We start from the raw sequence: 20,096 nt of genomic DNA, 5'->3' as shown, positions 1-20,096 counted from the left end.
ATAAAGATATGTTGCTGCTATTGAAACAAATCCATCATCAACACATACGCATGCTCAATGTTAGCCAGCTGAGCTGGTAACTGGGCTGACCGATCCTTTGTCCCCTTCACTGTCAGGGCTGACGGCCTGAAGGTGCTGGGGATATGGTTCGGAGGGACCGGGGCATGCGTTAGAAACTGGAAGGAGCGAGTGGCTATGGTGAAAAGGAAACTGGGCATGTGGGAGCGACGCTCCCTCTCCATTGCGGGAAAGAACCTGGTCATCAGGTGTGAGGTACTCTCGCTGTTGCTGTACGTGGCGCAGGTCTGGCCCATTCCAGACTCCTGCGCGATGGCGATCACTCGAGCCATCTTCCGCTTTATCTGGAGGTCGAAAATGGATCGTGTCCGCAGGGACGCGATGTACAAGCCTCTAGATAAAGGGGGAAAAAACGTGCCCAACATCGCCCTCATACTGATGGCCACCTTTGTGTGTGGCTGCATCAAGCGGTGCGTAGACCCTCAGTACGCAAACACCAAGTGTCACTACGTGCTGAGGTTCTACCTGTCCCCGGTGTTGCGAAGGATGGGTCTGGCCACGCTGCCGCGGAACGCTCCAAGTAGTTGGACCGTGCCGTACCACCTGTCCCTGGTGGAAAAATTTATGCAGAAAAACACCTTTGACCACAAGTCCATCAGGCAGTGGTCAGCACGTAACGTCCTAGAGGCCCTGAGGGAAAAGGAGAGGGTGGACCCTGTGGGATGGTTCCCCGAGCAGACTGTCAAAGTCATTTGGCAGAATGCCTCATCGCCAGAACTTTCCAACAAGCACCAAGACGTAGCTTGGCTGGTGGTGAGAAAGGCCCTCCCGTCAGATCCTTCCTACACGCCAGGAGGCTCACCCCCTCTGCACGTTGCCCTCGAGGTGGCTGTGGTGGGGAAGAGACCGTTGTTCACCTCCTTGTGGATTGTGCCTTTGCAAAGAAAGTCTGGAGAGAGATGCAGTGGTTGCTGTCGAGGTTCATCCCGAGCAGTTCTGTGACACAGGACTCTGTGCTCTACGGGCTGTTCCCAGGGACACACACCGAGACAAACATCGACTGCAGCTGGAGGATCATCAACTCGGTGAAAGACGCGCTTTGGTCTGCCCGAAACTTGTTGGTCTTCCAGCGCAAAGAGTTGTCCCCGACCGATTGTTGCGGACTGGCACAATCCAAAGTCCAGGACTACGTGCTGAGGGACGCACTAAAGCTTGGGGCAGCTGCCGCAAAGGCACAATGGGGAAGGGTCGCTGTCTAAGACCTTCTGCCACAGCGCACCGAGAGACTGGGAACTGTTTAGAGCCCCTAGGGCTGTACAGCTCAAAATGAAAGGCTGTAAATGATTGTAATATTGTTTGTACTGATGCACCTGGTGATACATTTTGTAAAAGTTTAACCTGGATTGTACCCTTGTAATGTTGTTTTTGAAATGGTTTGGAATGTGATTGAAGATATTTTATGAATAAAGTATATTTTTACAAAAAAAAAAGCTGAGCTGGTATTGCGCATGCTCAGTACCTGCGGAGCCAGCTCGCGCATGCTATGCATGCTCAGTGCCTGCTGAACCGGCCCGCTGAGCTGGTGCTGCACATGCTCAGTGTCTGCCGGTTGGGCTCACAGACCGCGCAGGCTCGGTGCCTGCGGGGCAGCTCGCTGAGCGGATGTTGCGCATGCTCAGTGCCTGCTGGACGGGCTCGCTGGGCTGCTGTTGCGCATGCTCAGTTCCCGCGGCTTGGGTTCGCTGACCGCGCATGCTCGGTGAAGCGGTCAGCTGACTGGTCAGGTGGTCTGTAGCGGTCCCGCTTCGTGATCTCTGAGACGGTTTCTTGTTTCCCCCCCTGAAATGGGCTCTTTCAACGAACTCTACTTCAATGTGGATAACGGCTACCTGGAGGGCTTGGTGAGAGGGTTCAAGGCCGGCATCCTGTCGCAGGGTGATTATCTGAACTTGGTGCAATGCGAGACTCTGGAAGGTGAGTGAATCCCGGCCTGGGGTCCTGTCCCCCGCCACCGGCTGTAGGATGATTGCAGCTGCGGCCCCTTCCTCTGCAGCGCTCTGGCAAAAATGACATTGTTGTTTTTCCCCCATGTGTGGAACGGTTGAAGTGTTTGGACTGAGCCGGGCCGCTGGGTGAGGCTTCCCCTGTTGCTGAAACGGGGAGTAATGTTTGGAGGGTGTTGTAGGGATAAAGACATTTACATTATTTATTTTAGCGTTTGGCTGTAGTGGTCGGAGAAACTCAACGTTCAGTAATCTGGGGCCTACTTAAAATCGTAGAATGGTTTCAGCACAGAGAGAAGCCATTTGTTTTGCTAAGCCCAGGCCGGCCCTCTGCAGGAACAACTCAGCTAGTCCTATACCCCACCCCATGGGTGACCAACTCTCGTGGAGAAGATTAAGGGACAGACTGCCGTGGGGGTGTGGAGGGGGCAGGGTCTGGTGCTGAGAGAGCTGGGGGCAGGGTCTGGTGCTGAGAGAGCTGGGGGCAGGGTCTGGTGCTGAGAGAGCTGGGGGCAGGGTCTGGTGCTGAGAGAGCTGGGGGCAGGGTCTGGTGCTGAGAGAGCTGGGGGCAGGGTCTGGTGCTGAGAGAGCTGGGGGCAGGGGCTGGTGCTGAGAGAGCGGGGGGCCAGGGGCTGGTGCTGAGAGAGCAGGGGGCCAGGGGCTGGTGCTGGGGAGAGCGGGGTGGCAGGGGCTGGTGCGGGGGAGAGCGGAAGGCTGGTGCTGGGAGAGGGGGGGGCAGGGGCTGGTGCTGGGAGAGAGGGGGGCAGGGGCTGGTGCTGGGAGGGGGGGTGCAGGGGCTGGTGCTGGGAGAGTGGGGGGCAGGGGCTGGTGCTGGGAGAGGGGGTGGGGGGCAGGGGCTGGTGCTGGGAGGGGGGGTGTGGCAGGGGCTGGTGCTGGGAGAGGGGGGTGCAGGGGCTGGTGCTGGGAGAGGAGGTGGGGGGGGCGCTGTCATAGCTGTGGGAGCAAACAGGAGGTGAGCGGGTAGTGTACATGCAGAGAATTTGGATGACCGAATTAGGGGACAAGCGGCAGCCTGGGACGGTGTACTCAGATACAGGACAATCTCAAAATATGGGATGGTTGGCCACCCTTCCCTACTCTTTCCCTGAAGCCCTGTAATTTTTTTCTGTTCGGGTACTTGTTCCAGTTTGAAAGCCGTTTGAAAGTTTTGTGTCATCTGCGGATTTGGGAATTGTGCCCTGTACGCCCAGTCTAAGTCATGTCAAGAAAAGCAGTAGCCCTAATACCAACCCCTGGGATTCCCACGTATGCCTTCCTCCAGTCTGAAAAACAACCATTCACTACCACTCGACCAACTTTGTATCCATGCTGCTATTGCCCCACTTATTCCAGTCTTCAGCTTTGCTGACAAGTCTATTATGTGGCACTTTTGCCTTTTGGAAGTCCATGTACACCACATCACCTGCATTAAACTCAAACATCTCTTACCTCACCAAAAATTTCAAATTAGTTAAACATGGTTTACCATTAATAAATCTGCTGGCTTTCCTTAATCTGTACTTGTCCAAGTGGCTGTTCATTTTGTCCTGGAATATCGTTTCTAAAAGCTTTCTCACCACAGGTTAAACTGACTAGCTTTTAGTTGTTAGATTTATCTCCTCTGGAACCACCCCATAATCTAAGGAGGATTAGAAAATTGTGACCAATATCCAACCAATTTCCACTGATGCAATCCTATTATGGGCTGATAACATTTAAAGACAAATCTGAACCTCATTTTAACCAATAAAACTACTCCATAAGATTGTTTTTAAACAAAAACACAAACTTTATTGTATATGGCACAAATTAAAGCAAATACCATTAAGTTAACATTATAGGCTATAACTATACATGTTATGCACTTAGCTTTATTTTTTCCTTCCCAAAGATTTATACTTTGTTATCTTGGAATTATTTACTTCTATTGGGACCACCCAAAGTATGCCATGGCCCTCTGAAACTGTACTTTAATTCTCCCCAGTGTTCTAGCTATTCTCAGAGGTCAGACTTGCAATGACAACTTGACACCTGTCATACAGCCCCCATTTTCTCCTTCATCATTGAGAGAACCCTGGCCTTTGTTGCCCTACCTTCCCCCTTCTGGGAATGTGGCTATACTGTACTCAAACCCTCCCCTCCTTAAAGATAGCCATTGTTCAATTACAGTTTTGCCTGTGAACCTTTGATTCTAATTTAACTGGAACAGATTTGTTCTCAACCCACTGAAATTGGCTCTCCTCCAATTACGTATTTTTAATCTAGATTGTTTCTTGTCCTTTTCCATAGTTAGTCTAAACCTTGTGATGCAATGATCGCTGTTCCCCTACTGATGCTTGATCCACTTGACTTGCCTCATTCCCCAGAACTAGATCCAGGAATGTGCCTCTCCTTCTTGGGAATATTCCTTCCAATGGAAATATAATGCTGAAGAGAATTCTCCTCAATACACTTAAACTCTTCCCCCTTCTGTCCTTTGTACTGTTGATATTTCAGTCTGTGTTAGGGTACTTGAACCCCTCCCCCCGCCCCCTATCGCAATTATATAGTTGCACCTTTGTGATTTTTTTACCCCTGCAAATTTACTCCTCTACAGCTTTCCCATGGTTGGTGACTGATTGATAGAGTACAGCCAGTAGTGTAATGACACTTTGACTATTTCTCAACTCCAACCAAATAGATCCTGTCATCATCCCTTCTAGGACATCCTCTTTCTCCAGCACTGTAATATTCTCTTTAATACCGTCACCCCTCCTACCTTCTCTCTTTCCTGATCTTTCCTGAACCCCTTGTATCAGGACTATTTAGTACCCAGTTCTGCTCTTTTTTGAGTCATATTCTAAATCGCTGTCTGCACCTACAGTTCACCAATCTTATTTACCACACTTTGCTTTCACATATATGCGCTGTAAACCTAAATTAGATCATCTTATATTTCCACTTGGGCTGATGTCATGTAATCACTGTTTCTTTTGTCATGCCAACTGTGTCTCCCAATTCTTTGTGCACCTTGTTTCACTTTTCTAATGCTACATCTTGATTTTCACCTCCCTGTCAAATTAGTTTAAACCCTCCCCAGCAGCACCAGCTAACCGCCCTTGAGGACATTGGGTGCAAACTGTCCGGCCTGTACCTCTACCCGAACTGGTCCCAATGTTCCAGGAATAGAAAGCCCACCCTCCTGCACCATCTTTCCTGCCATGCATGCCTTACTATGTCAATTTGTTCAGAATCAGCATTGCCATTTGAATGGTATTGGGGGGGGTGGGAGGAGAGAGGTGGTGGTGACTTTGCTTGAATGTCCACTTGTCAGCTGCATACTGCTTTCTACTATCTGTGATGGTTCTTAATAAATGTTAATTATGTTTTATTAATCATTTACAGTGCAATTTTGGGAGAGAAAAAGCAAAGCAAACAAAACGAGGTTAGAAAAACATCAAAATTAGTAAGGCTGAAAGGAACTATGAAATTAACTTGAGGAATTTATAAAGAAATAAAGTATTCTACAGAAACATAAATATCACGAAAGTCAGGATAGGGGTAGGATTCACAAGATAAACTCATAGATAATGTCAATGAATGGCAGAAATATTGAATAGTTACTTTGCCTCATTATTTATCAGGGGAACTAATGAGGTGGGTCTGACAATTCGAGGTCAAAAAAGACAGTAATTTATATAAGTAAAACATCATGCACTGTGCTTGAAAAGGGCAACTATTTCTTGTCTCAAACCTCCTTTGCCTCATAATAAGGTGCTGTTTGAACAGTATTGGAAATTAAGGTTTAGGCAACATCTCTTTTGGGGCTGTCATCTCCTGGTCATCAGTTTCTTTTCCACTTCCTTCGTAGAAAACAATATTGAGAAATCGGAATACTACATCAGTTTTAGGAACATGACTGTTCTGGAGTTGAGCTCGGTTTAGTAGAAGGATTTGATCTATGGGCTGGTGTTGAGGTTAATCACTCAATGTTAAGTTGCCCGATACAGTAAAAGTGGTTGCCTTTTACTAAATGTTTTGCATTTGAAATACTCATAATGTACTTGAAATTTTTATTTAAATCTGCCATTCTTTACTTTTAACCATGTAGCAAATTAATGCGTGTTCACTTCCTGTTTCTGGAAATCTCAACTGATGTTGAAATTGAAAATTGTCAGCAACATGGCAATTGCATGCTCTGTGTCTGACAAATGCCATAAATTGTGTTTAAACAATGTTATTTAATTTGATTTGTCTTGTTATAAATCATGAATTGGCATGTAAAGCTTGAGTGTATACAATTCTATGTAGGTAGCAGATATGTTCAAAATGTCACTTTGAAAGTGTAGTAACTTTGTGTGTGTGTATTGAGGTATAGAATATGCTGTGGAATAGAAAATGAGCACTGTGCTGAGTTAAACCATGACAGCACGCAAGGGAAAAGGTACAAGCTGGTAAAAGGAAAATGTGATTAAATGGGCAGCATGGTGGTGTAGGGAGGTTGGAGGCAAAATTCCTGGAGTCTTGGTGTCAAGACGGTTCATTGCTGTGGTAGGAGATTTTGGTGGCAGGATGAGCAGAATGGGTACTTTAGTATTCGGGGTTTATCTGAATTAATTGAAATTATGCAGCAGAAACTCTCTTCCATGCATCCTAGCAGGCTGTAGTTGCAGGATGTGTTTATAACTACCCATATGTTTGATCTCAGGAAATTGAGCCTGTTACCATCTTTTTACTCTAACAGTAACTATGTTTCATGTAATGGAATACTGGACAGATTGCACTTTTAAGGTGTCACTTCATAGATGGCCTTTCAGCTGGTGCTGATTTGAGCAAATCACTATAAAAGGGGTACTATCTAAAGAATGGTAAAAATAAAGTCCACTTCACTCTGTTTTGGGACAGGCAATATATACAAAGAGATTCTCGTGTTTTGTCAAAAATATGGTCACTAGAGTTTCTCTACAGAAACAAACAGTGTAAGTAGGATGCATTGGTCAATATAGATTTGTGTAGCAAGACCAAATTACAATTTTAATCAAATGACCCAGAGTAGTAGAAAAGTAAACTGTAGCATGTCAGCTTGCGGCGAGCTGTTACAAAATGAAATAACCAAACTCTTGTACATTAACTAGCGAGGCTGAGTTGAATATTTAACATGTATGCATGCACGGTTCCACCAGACTGAATTTCTAGGAAAATCCATGCGAGCTACTGTTGCTGCAATTGTCAAAGTTAAACATGATGGTTCACTTGTGCAGGATATCATTGGCTGGGGAATAGATTATTTACCATTTCCAATAGTATCTGATGTCATCATGTTGTTGCACTCCCAGGCTTGGGTGCGGTTGGCCGATGTAAAGAGCAGAAAGGACTTGGCCTCAGTGGGAAGTAGTCCTTATTAGTATCTCCTGTACTTGGAACAAAGTTCAGACTTGTATATGGGAACCCATGTTCTGGATAAAATGTGATGTAAATACTGTAGCCAGTGAATAATAGCTGGTATTTATTCATGTCATAGATTTGGACCAGGGTTAATAAATTTTAAAAAAATCGAAGGCAATCACATTATTCCTCGATTGACATCACAAAAACAGATTATCTGGTCATTATCATGTTGCTGTTTATGGGAGCTTGCTGTGTGAAAATTGGAGCTGTTTCCTTCATTGCATCAGTGACTGCACTTAAAGTACTTAATTGGCTGTAAAATGCTTTGGGATGTCCTGTGATCATGAAAGGCTCAATATAATTTTTTCTTGCATAGGTGGGAGTGTTAAAGGAACAGTTGCTGTCTCATTGTGCCCTCTGCATGGGATATGAAAGAATTGTTGACATTTAAATATTCAGTGTTCTAGCATGGCTACATGAGAAAAAGGCTCTTTAAAAAAATCATTGTAGACTGCGCAGCACAAATTGTGCAATATTATACAATATAATATGAATATGTAACTCCAGGAATGTGATAAATGTTGTACAGTGGTTGGGCATGGCTTTCACATTGCCTGGGTTCTCAGGTGTCAAGTTTCTCAGGTGTCTAGGTTCTCAGGTTTGCACATTTCAGTCTGCCTAGAGGTGCAAATATCTGACAAATTTTCAAATAATTTTTCTCAAGAGAAAGAATGCTGAAGATTACAATTAATTCCTTTTTCTGCATTTGTTTTTTGCATTTGTACATGTCTTTGAACATTGAATGCTAAGAATCTCAACCCGGAGGAGTTACTGATTAATTCAGCATTGGATGGTTGAATTAATATGCCTGCAGTTGAAGCCAAAGCGCTTCTGGCTCATTCATTATGCTGTTAACATAACTTGATCATGCTAGTAGGCTTATAAACAGACATTTTTCACTGGGGTCATCACGAAATATTTTCAAACAATTTTTGAGTAATGGATTACGAACAATGAATATACACAAGACTTAAAGGAAGGTGGTGGGGGGGAAGAAAGCACCTTTTATGTGCATTAGCTTATCCCTCTTACTAGGTTTAATCAATTTATGGAAGGGCATTTATTGTTTTAATGAATGGGCTGCCCCAGTGACTTTTAGCAGACATAATCAGAAACCCAAAAAATAGAACTAATCTCAAATTGTGTGCCTCAATTTATATTGCTTCTTGCGATATGCAAATACAATTATCTATTGTAAATTCTGGAATGTGTGGGGTTTTTGAGCAACTGACAAATGAATGAATTTCTCTCAGGTAACCAGGAAATGTTTACATATTGGAAAGGGTCAGTATGGAAGGCGATGAGCTAAGATTGTATGAGCAGTAAGTACTATAAGAGCTTGTTTTTTTTATCTATACTTTTATGATAGATGAAGGGGTAGCAGGTTGCCTGAAGGAATCAAGGAGAGCATGGATTTACTTTTTTTGTATCATAGGTACATGGATGTCTGTGAACAAGTAAAAATGGATCAGGTCTCTATTGGTGCTTCGAAATGACATCAGCGATCACTCTGTGCATGCGCGAACCAGAGCGATCTTGTTGGCCATCTTTAATGTTGGGGTCCATATACACAGTGGTGGCAACATACAGTGAGACACGAGGAATGAAAGAGACCAAATGGTACTATTATAATGGTAGCCCACATCATCAGTTCCCACATACAGGACAGCTGCTGAATGCTGGCACTTGAGGTGCATGTTATTTGATGTGATAGCCTACAAACGAGCAGGCTAAATTTTCTAAATGTTGTAAATTTTGAATGGCACCCACAGGAAAATATCCAGTTTTTGAACAATTCCACGTTTGTGGCCCTATACCTGTATTAGGAAAAAGAGGACCAGGAATAATGTGGGCCCCTTGAAATGGTGAAGATGAGATTGCAGTCATGCTAAATCATTGCTTTGCATCAGTATTTGCAGTAGTGAAAGAAAGCGTGTCAGACATCCCAAGGAAACTAATATTGAATCAGGGGCAGGCAGCCAGCAAAATTATTTAAGCAAATTAAAAGTAATGGGGAAAAAAATAGTTCTAAATGAGTAACAAATCCCAAGGACCAGGTGGATTTCATTCCAGGATTTTAAAGGAAGTAGGTGAGGACATTTCAGATGCCCTAACAATAATTTTCCAAAGTTCTCTTGATTCAGGAGCCGTTCCTTTAGATTGGAAAATTGCACGTATCACTCTGCTAGTTAAGAAACGTGAGGGTGAAACCAGGGAATTAACCAGTTAGCCTAACATCTATTGGGAAATTACTAAAGCCTATAGGGACGCTGTGACTGAACACCTTAAGCTTTCAACTGATCAGAGAACCAGTATGGAATTGTAAAGGGTGGATCATGCCTGATGAACCTGATTGAAATGTTTTGAAGAGGTGCCTAGAATACAGGGGAGTGTTGTTACAATCTCTGTAGAGATCTCTTAAAGAGAAATTTGAACTTCCAGTTAATAGCTGAAAGAATGTCTTAAGATTTCCCGTTTTAAAACTTTTACTGTAACAGGTGACTGGAGAAACACTATTAAAACACTATTGACTAAACAATATTTTCTTTTTGTAGGCAACTTAAACTTTAAAGTACGGAAATAAATGGTTTCTTTTTACTTATCTCACACCGCACTCTCCACGGGATTACAGTTCTTATGACAAACGGTTCACAGTTGCTCCCAGCTTCCAGTGGGTTGCTTCCTCTGCGCAAACCCAAGTAGTAACTTTCAATCTCAGAACTGACTTTCACTGTGAGGTTTACACTGGATTCTTTCCTCTAGCTCCAAGCATGGCGAATCTTCCAGACTCCTTTTAACCACTAATGAACTTGGCCTCTTCAGTCTGAACGTGAGCTCCCACCTGATTTCTGTGTGATGAACAATGAGCCTGCATTTTTGCTGCCTCTATCTCTTGCTCTCTCCCCCTAGCTCTTGCTCTCTTCTCCTCAGATGGCTGCAGACCACATCAAGCCATAACCTTCTGTTTGTCTTTGATATTCATGGATTTATAGGGAAGCCTGTAACCTGACCCCAAAAATGGCTTTGTCTACCCTCTTCCTCATGGCAATGGAAACACATTAGCTTTGTATTGAAGCAGAAATATGAACAACTCCCTTTAGAAATAACTACATAGCTTATAAGCACAAATGTTTACAACTCAATACTTATTGCACCTTTCTGGGACTGTGGGTGAATCAGGTCCAAGCATAAATATCTTGCATCATCACTTCAGCAACACTATCTAAGTCTTCCCTTGATCTCCAACAATCAAACCACCAAGGCTTACTGTCAGGCAGATGGCAAAATATGCCCCCAATTCGTTTACCCTAAATTTAAAGCTACAGTCCCAAAATATAACTCAAACAATGTCTATAGATGTTATTTACATGGACTTCCAGAAGGCATTTGTTAAAATCCATCATAAATTAACTAAAGTTGAAACTCATGGAATTGAGGACAAGCTATTGATCTGAGCAGCAGGGACAGAATAGGGAGAATGGGCAGGCACTCTAATTGGTGGGATGTAATTAGTGATCTGTTTTGGCCTTGACTACTATTCTCGATCATGGTCCTCACTTTTCTTGGTAAAAGGATTAGTAGTGGATTGGTAATCAGGTGCCACCCCAGCACCTAAATTATAACATTCATATTTAAGGTTGTTCAAGTAATGTTTTTACAAAAATAGTTAACTACTTGGAGTAGCAATTTGAAGACTAGTTCGCAGATGTAGATAGAGACATACCAGAAAAAACAGGTAAAGGATAAGTGTATTTCCACTAACATTCTAAAGAAGCATATACTTATAGGGAGAGTACAACAATGGTCTACTGGATTTGTTTCTGGGATGAGAGGGTTGTTCTTTGATAGGTTGAGTAGAATGGCCTGTACTGTCTGGAGTTCAAAAGAATGAGAGGTGATCTCATTGAAACACAAGATTCTGCGAGGGCTTGACGGGGTAGACGCTGAGATTTTGTTTCCCCTGCTTGGAGAGTTCAGAACATGGGGAGCATCATCTCAAGATGTGGGACAATCATTTAAGACTGAGATGAAGTGAAATTTCTTCACTTTGGATGTTTGTTAATCTTAAGAATTCTCTACATTAAGAGGGCTGTGGATGCTCAGTCGTTGAGTATGTTTAAGACAGAGATTTTTTGATTCCAAGCGAATTGAATATGGGGTTGAGGCAGGAAAACGGAGTTAAAGTCAAAGATCAGCAGTGATCATATTGAAGGGCGGAGCAGGCTCAAGGGGCAGATGGTCTGCTCCCATTCCTACTGTGTTCTTATGCCAATGGAGCTGCATTTAGTATGGTTAAAGATTGTATATGTATGCTATTAAAGGCAATCAGTTCATAGATCCCACCCAATGCAAACAGCTATTGGTCAAATCAGTATTAACAGCAGCCTCGCCCTATTTAATGCTTAACAGGCTGAAAGCAGGTTATTCATTTAATTTTTAAAAAAGCTTTTAATAATCATACAAGTTTCCTTCCCTCTAATTCTATTAGAGTATTCCCTTGACATTCTTGGGAATTTTTACTGATGTATAAAACTCAGCCCAATTTCTACAGTGTTATCATTCAAGAAATTTACATCATTGTAACATAGTGGAAGATTTAAGTAAGTCAGACTTACAACTTTTGCATAATTAAAAGAGAATGAAGGAGGAGAGATTACACAAACTTGGGTTGTATTTCCAGGAATTTAAAAGATTGAGGGGTGATTTGGTTGAACTTCTCCAAGGTTTTAAGTGAAACAGGATATATTGGGAGAAACTATTTCTATCTAAAAGTTGGGGGCATAGCCCAAAGATTAGAGTCAGGCCTTTTGGGGTGAAATTGGGAAACACATCTTTAAACAAAGGATGGTAGAAGTTTGGAACACACTTCCACAAATGGCAATTGATGCAAAATCAATTGTTGATTTTAAAACTGAGATTGATGGGGAACAAACAAAAAGCTATCTCGATACCTTAAACTAAGGCAGGTATGTGGAGTTAGGTCACAGATCAGCCACAATCCCATTGAAAGGCAGAACAGAGTTGAGGGATTAAATTGTCTGTTCCTGTTCCTATGTTACTAAAGCAAAGCAATAAGAGATTAATATAAACAGTATTGTTGGAAATAATTTGGCAGCATAACGGCACTTGCTCAGTCCAAATTGGATGCACCCTATAGTTTCACAGCAGAAACTGGCCTCTCCTCTCACCTTCTGCCAAATGGAAGCACAAGACTCATCTTTGAAAACCATAGCAGCCAACGGGCAAGTATTTGCTTCAGATGTGGCTATCTTATCGGCTACTAACGCCAGCTACTGTTAATTTATACAACCGGATAGTGTCTTTTTTTTTTCCTTTTCTTCCTTGTGTATTTCTCTCTTGCCTGCTAGAGAAATTATTTCATAGACCTCTGGAAAGTCTCTTTGGACCTCAGTTTGAGAAGCACCGCTCTCGGTGTTAGAGGCTGTGGGATTGGAAGGTGCTGCTGAAGGAAGCATGGTGAGCTGTTGCAGTGCATCTTGTAGATGGTACACAATGCAGGCATGGTGCACTGGTGGGTGGAGAGAGTGATTGTTTAAGGTGGTGGATGGGGTGCCAATCAAACAAGCTTCATTGTCTTGGATGGTGTTGTACTACTTGTGTTGTTGGAGCAACATTCACCCAGACAAGTAAATTTGGCAGCATCCTTTCCTTGAAATAGATGCATTTAGTACCTCACCTAAGTCCTCTGCCTCCATGTGTTAACGCCCTTTGTTCCCAATCAGCACCGCCCCCCCACCCCTTTAACTACAGTCTGAAATTTGTTTCTTGGGTATGAGGGAGGTGAGAGTATTCATTACATTAACTTGCTCCTGTTTGGAAGTTTACTGAGACTTTTTCTGGGTGTGGTTTTTCAGGTTTTGGCTGCTGAAATATATTTCCGCATTGTCCCAGATATGTGGCTTATTTATAATTTTTAAAAAAACTGGACAGAGGCTTTAAAATGACTGAAGCCGTGACTGGCTATCTCAAACAAAAGGTATTCCCTGGCATTCAGAACAGCTGCCACCTCATTATCTCTGAAGAGACCTCTTGTGGCAGAATCTAGAAACAGGAGTCACTGTTTAAAAATAAGGGGTTGCCCATTTAAGATAGATGAGAAGAAATGTTTTGAGGGCTTGAGAGTCTTCGGAACTCCCTCAAAAGGCAGCAAAAGCAGAGTCTTTGAATGTTTTCCAGGCAGAGGTAGATAGATTCTTGATAGTCTCTCACTCCCTGGTTTATCAGGGGTAGATGGGAGATTACAGTCAGATCAGCCATGATCTTATTAAATGGCGGAGCAGACTTGAAGGGCCGAGTGGCCTACTCCTCCTAACTCCAATGTGTGTATGAGACACTATTGACCTCTGTGACTGCAGAGATCAAATCCAAGGGATTTGCACAAAGGCTATTTACATTTATAAGGCCAAGGACAGGCCAACGGAAATGACCAGCCTGATGTAACAAAGGACCCCAAAACATCTTTTGAAATTATTAATGTTTGAATCATCAACCATCTCGAGAATCTCTCTCCTCCTCCCCCCCCCCCCCCACCGCAGCTCAGTACAAGGGCTCAGTCCAGGTGAATGCCCAAACTACAAGGTTTCTACTGGAATTTCTGTACCAGTGTCTACAAGACTAATTCACCTCTATAGGCCTATTTCATCGTGGAAGTCATCTCCACTGGAAAAGTGAATTATCCAGCATCAGTCTTCAACCTGCCGACTCTGAAAGAATGCACCATTGGACTGTCGATTCTGGACTGGCATGAAACAATACTTCTCTTCTCTGTGGTCTTTGCCTTATACCTCTTTCTTTTCCTTATCCTTTTATTGTATGAATGTACCAGGGGCTACGGAGCGACACCCACCTCCTGCGTTTTAAGTGTGTAAAATAAACTAACCCTCTGATTTTACCCTATCCCGAGTTTGCTGTGGAGTTATTATTAGAAATTGGATCACACCAAAACTGAGGGGTTGGGGAAAATACTTATGAAGGGGGAAATAAAAATCAAAACACTTTTCTCTTTATGGATGGCTGTTTAAACTTAATACCCCTCCTGTCCGTAACACCCATATATTAAATACTGAGTGGTGGTGGGAACATTTCAAAATTAATTTTTCATTGAAAGTTTGTCAGAACAAGTGTCCCCCTCCAGTTTTTACTACACATCCATATTTTTATTGGATATCATAATAAAAACAAAATTACAGTTTAAGTCTGAATACAACATTATAAACTGATCACAAGGCCTAATGACACGGTGATCTCGCCGCCTTTGGGCCTGCTTGTTGGACCGTTCTTGTGCTCAGTCACCCAGTCCTTTGATTCTTTCTCACGTTGATTGCAGCATAGACTCAACAGTGCAGTAACCCATTTCTGGACTTTACTGTTCTTAAGAAGATTTTATAATTGCCAGATGTGAATTACATTATGTTAATACAGCATGCTGAAATAAAAAGTGGGAAATTAAAAAAAAAAATTACTGTTCTGGAGCTTTATTCTAATTAATTGTGCTATATAACATCACTTCCATTTAAAAGTGACCAATAGGCATAATTATTTTGCACTTACAAAATAAATTCAAGATTGAATCAGGACTGTTTTATAGCTATTAGCAGATCTCCTGTGACATTGACCACAAAGTCAGTAAATCTCCATCAGAGTGTTAGTAATATGCTGGAGGTTAGGGATCTGGAAGAAGATTTATGGAGCACGTGACTCTCCATCCAGTGGTACAATAGTGCAGTTTCAGGTATGACTGGCAGAATGGTGATGCCCAACTGAGGATGTGCAACATCCGTCGTCAACTGTCCCTTCGTTTGAGGATGACATCTATTCAGCATCCCCAGTTTCTGCCAATGGTCTACATGTGACTGAACAGGCCTATTCCCAACCTGCATATCTTTAGGCTCGTGAGGCAGGATGTCCGACAAGGTCGTGGGAACCAGAGTGTTCCTTTTCTTTCCTTCTCTGCTGCTGCTCTGTCTCATCATTAAGATGTTGTGACTCAAAGTGTAATGCAGCTTGATGGACAAATTGCCACCATTTGGATTGATTGGGAGTGAACTCCTCCCAGTCATTAATATTAATGTTACCACACTTCAAGACACTCTAAAGCTCTTCTAGAAGTGTTTTCTTTGTCCTCCCCTGGAATGTTGGCCATTTGAGAGTTGTGTAAACAGGACATGGCAGGGGACATGCTTTTCAGCATCCGGACACTGTCTAGTTCATTGAAGTTGATTTTGCAGGAGTTTTGCCTGAATGTTTGTGGATCTGTCTTCAGGAAGAACACTAATGTTTGTCATTCCTCCCATTGAAACCAGAAAATGTGATGGAAGCATTGCTGATGGAATTTCTCTAATTCTCTTAGGTGTTGCTGATACACAGTCCAGGTCTCACTGCAGTACAGGAGTGTCGTGACAACAACTGCTCTGTACACTAGGACTTTTGTTGACTTGTGATGGTCTTTGTTGTCAAACACTAGCTGTATCACTTGTGTATTTGACATGTAACTTCTAGGTTGTAGTAGGCTGAGCTGGCTCAGCTGATTCGGTGTTTGATGGTCTTGTCAATGGTGGCCTTTTGAGAGAGGTGGCTGCCAAGCTATGAAAAATGTTCAAAATCTTCCTGCAGCATATATGGGAGGTGGAATATTTGGCTGACCTGGTGTGGGTTGATACGAATTTTGTTTTGGCAATATTCAAAGACAGGCCAAGTCTCTTGTATGCAGAATTGAAGAGATCGAAAGTGGCTTGCAAATCTGGTGCAGAATGGGCAATGACACTGCAGTCATCCATAAATTGTAGATTATGTATGGCTCTGGTGGTCAATTTAGTTTTAGCATGGAGGTGAGTGAAGGTAGAGCTTTCTGTCCAGGCAGTATTTAATACTGACTCCAGAGGGCTGTTGATCTTTGAGGTGAATAGCCACTGTCCAGTAGATCATAAATAGCGTGGGGGCTATGTCATAGCCTTGCTTGACCTTGGTCTGGATTTTGAAGGCATCTGTTTCAGATTCCCCGGTGTTGCGAAGGATGGGTCTGGCCACGCTGCCGCGGAACGCTCCAAGTAGTTGGACCGTGCCGTACCACCTGTCCCTGGTGGAAAAATTTATGCAGAAAAACACCTTTGACCACAAGTCCATCAGGCAGTGGTCAGCACGTAACGTCCTAGAGGCCCTGAGGGAAAAGGAGAGGGTGGACCCTGTGGGATGGTTCCCCGAGCAGACTGTCAAAGTCATTTGGCAGAATGCCTCATCGCCAGAACTTTCCAACAAGCACCAAGACGTAGCTTGGCTGGTGGTGAGAAAGGCCCTCCCCGTCAGATCCTTCCTACATGCCAGGAGGCTCACCCCCTCTGCACGTTGCCCTCGAGGTGGCTGTGGTGGGGAAGAGACCGTTGTTCACCTCCTTGTGGATTGTGCCTTTGCAAAGAAAGTCTGGAGAGAGATGCAGTGGTTGCTGTCGAGGTTCATCCCGAGCAGTTCTGTGACACAGGACTCTGTGCTCTACGGGCTGTTCCCAGGGACACACACCGAGACAAACATCAACTGCAGCTGGAGGATCATCAACTCGGTGAAAGACGCGCTTTGGTCTGCCTGAAACTTGTTGGTCTTCCAGCACAAAGAGTTGTCCCCGACCGATTGTTGCGGACTGGCACAATCCAAAGTCCAGGACTACGTGCTGAGGGACGCACTAAAGCTTGGGGCAGCTGCCGCAAAGGCGCAATGGGGAAGGGTCGCTGTCTAAGACCTTTCTACCACAGCGCACCGAGAGACTGGGAACTGTTTAGAGCCCCTCGGGCTGTACAGATCAAAATGAAAGGCTGTAAATGATTGTAATATTGTTTGTACTGATGCACCTGGTGATACATTTTGTAAAAGTTTAACCTGGATTGTACCCTTGTAATGTTGTTTTTGAAATGGTTTGGAATGTGATTGAAGATATTTTATGAATAAAGTATATTTTTGCAAAAAAAAAAAAAAAAAAATCTGTTTCAGATTGCCCACTCGGGACAGTTGCAGTCATATCATTCTGAAGCAATTGCAAGATTTTGATGAAGTTTTTTGGACATTCAACTCTTTGGAGCACAATCCACAAAGCCTTGCAATAAACTGAGTCAAATGCTTTGGTCACGGTGATGAAAGCAATGAAGAGTCCCTGATGTTATTCTCGACATTTTTCCTTGATTTGTCTGGCAACAAAAACCATGTCAGAGGTTCCTCTGGAAGGTCTAAAGCCCTACACTTTCTCTGGAAGGATTTCCTCAGCCACAGGAAGTAGTCACAGATGTAGCTGCCCAAAGGTACCTCTGTCTCACCACAGGTGTCCAATGGCCTCCATGCATTTGTCGCCTGTGTGCAGATTCTTGACCTGGGGCTCCCAGGTTCATAGCTTTGTGCCCGTTGCCAATTCTCCATCACCTCAGGAGTTGGCAAATGTACCCTGGTACAACCATGCGTGTAACTTTGTTTAAAGTTGAGACCTTGGGGCGTCGCCATTGTCCAAAGGACCATCTTGCCACTGCAGCTGCTTTCTGCCTTCACAGCAGTGAGATGCACGGCCTTCCTTCGCCTGTTTTACCGTTGAGGACTTTTTGGACTGCGGTTTGTCTGGCCCTACCAGGAGCAAGGAGCTTCTGATGGCATCACACAAGGGATCAGTAGAGGGCACAAGCCTTTTCACCATGTCAAGGTGACAATCTATGGAGTGTGTAACATACATATTACAACAAAGATGTTGCAAAGAAGTTCTGGATTGACTCCATGCACAGAAAATTATACTCCAGTCTCTGATCTCTCAAGTTATTATTTGTGTATTTGACATGTAATTTCTAAATTGGACTGCGATAGTTTGAAAAGATGTGAACTGGACAAGCGGGAACAGCAAAGCATGTACTTCACAGCTCTTGTGTGCTAGCCACAGGATTAAAACTGACCGGATTCTGAAAATTTGAGATAAAAGTGTGACTGACATCATTGAGCATAGGAGCCATATATAGAGCTGACACCTTTTGTATACTAGCTGTAATAAATACAGTGTATCCCTCTATAAATCAAATGGATCAGTGCAATATTTTTGTAATATACTTCAAATCCAGCTGGGTTCCATCTTCATGTGATTCTGGAAGCGGCGATTCTGAAAATTATAGTTACCTGCACTATGCCTCTATGGTGAACAGTGAAGAGTGATAGGAACCAGGAAGGATGCGAATTGACACTCAGCCTCAAAAATGCAGCAATGGTGGCAAACCTAAAATGTTAAAACAATGTCCCAGTCACCACCCAAGGTGAATGGATGGTCAAGATCCTGTGACTGGATCCAAAGATCAGAAAGTCTTTCTAATTTCCTGGCTACCATTCCTCTCTCAGTTAGCACTGTTTGGCCTCTGAAGACGTTAAGCCCCAGATTGTGTGCAGAATAGTCACTGCATTTGTTGATCTGAAGATAATGACTGCAGACCAATAAGTAATTCAAATGTAATGAGGTGCAACACAAATGCAGTAATTTTCTAGCTTGCTAAGAACTCTGATAGAACTATTGAACTATTCTAATGTATGCAATATGACATTGCTCTTTAAAATATTTATTAAGTTCTGGGAGGCAACATTGTATTCACATTGGAAGTAATATATCTACTTGTGTTTATCTCAAAGGAATTCCATGTAGAGTTTTCCAGTCATTGTACATTGTAAAAATACATTATCCCTCCTCCAGAGGGCAGGAGTGCTGCAGCTTAGTATAATTAAAGTCAAATACAAACAAGTGTTGATCTATAACGTATGTTCCTTGCACTCAAACTAACTGCTTGTATATCAGTGCTTATTACCAATATGACGAGGATGTACTGTTGCATTAATACTAATTCTCCTAGTGTTAGACATGGCTCAGTGGTAGTTTCACTCCAGAGACTTCACAGAATCTAGGCGGCACTTCAGAGCAGTACTGAGGGAGTGTGTGATACTGAGGCACTAAACCAAGATCCTGTCTCAGGTGGATGAAAAAGATCCGATGGTGCTATTTCAAAAAAAAACAGCAGGAGTGTTCTCTCCAGTGTCCCAGCCAATATTTATCCCTCAATTACTGTCACTAAACTAAAATCGATTATGTAGTCATTAACATGTTGCTATTTGTGGGGCCTTATAAATAGATGCTGCCTTTCCTACAAAAGTGACTATATTTCAAAAGTATTTAATTGGCTGCAAAGAGCTTTGGGGCATTCCAAAGATGTGAAAGACTCTATAAATGCAAGTTTTTTCCCCTCACTTTGTGGTATGCCTTGCAATAAAACCATAAGTGGCTGGTAAGTCATAAGGTTGCATCTAAACTCTGAAGAAATTCATCAATAGTAACTTCCAAAGAATGTCAAATCATCTGGCTGTAATTTGTTAAATGTGCTAGGAGGCAGTATCCCTGCTGCGAACCCCTTTTCATGTACATGGGCTCAACTTGCCCATTTTACAGTTCTGTAAGCTACTGTACGTTAAATTATAAATGATGACAAGGCAGTAATCTATCTACATTAGCTTCTTGATGCATCACTTCCAGTTTAAGATGTCAAACTCAGTTGATTGAATTACAGCTCCTCAGTACTGTATTCTTGGCTATTTCCATTAATTAAATTTTGTTGGATAACACACCCTTCAGTT

The 20,096-nt window shown here is 43.1% G+C and overlaps 1 protein-coding gene across 1 annotated transcript in view; it reads left to right on the top strand.

Annotated features, from left to right (window-relative positions):
- The first annotated feature begins 1,790 nt into the window (after window positions 1-1,790).
- LOC144681984 (V-type proton ATPase subunit d 1) overlaps window positions 1,791-20,096 on the top strand; it is a 37,884-nt gene continuing 19,578 nt past the window's right edge. The window contains exon 1 of the mRNA XM_078544176.1: window positions 1,791-1,992. Coding sequence (XP_078400302.1) covers window positions 1,863-1,992 — 130 coding nt within the window. The 5' untranslated portion in view covers window positions 1,791-1,862. The remainder of the gene's footprint in view (window positions 1,993-20,096) is intronic.

This window comes from Cetorhinus maximus, chromosome 6 (genome assembly GCF_964194155.1).
Source record: "Cetorhinus maximus chromosome 6, sCetMax3.hap1.1, whole genome shotgun sequence".
Lineage (NCBI taxonomy): Eukaryota > Metazoa > Chordata > Chondrichthyes > Lamniformes > Cetorhinidae > Cetorhinus > Cetorhinus maximus.
This window is presented reverse-complemented; position numbering and strand designations above follow the sequence as displayed.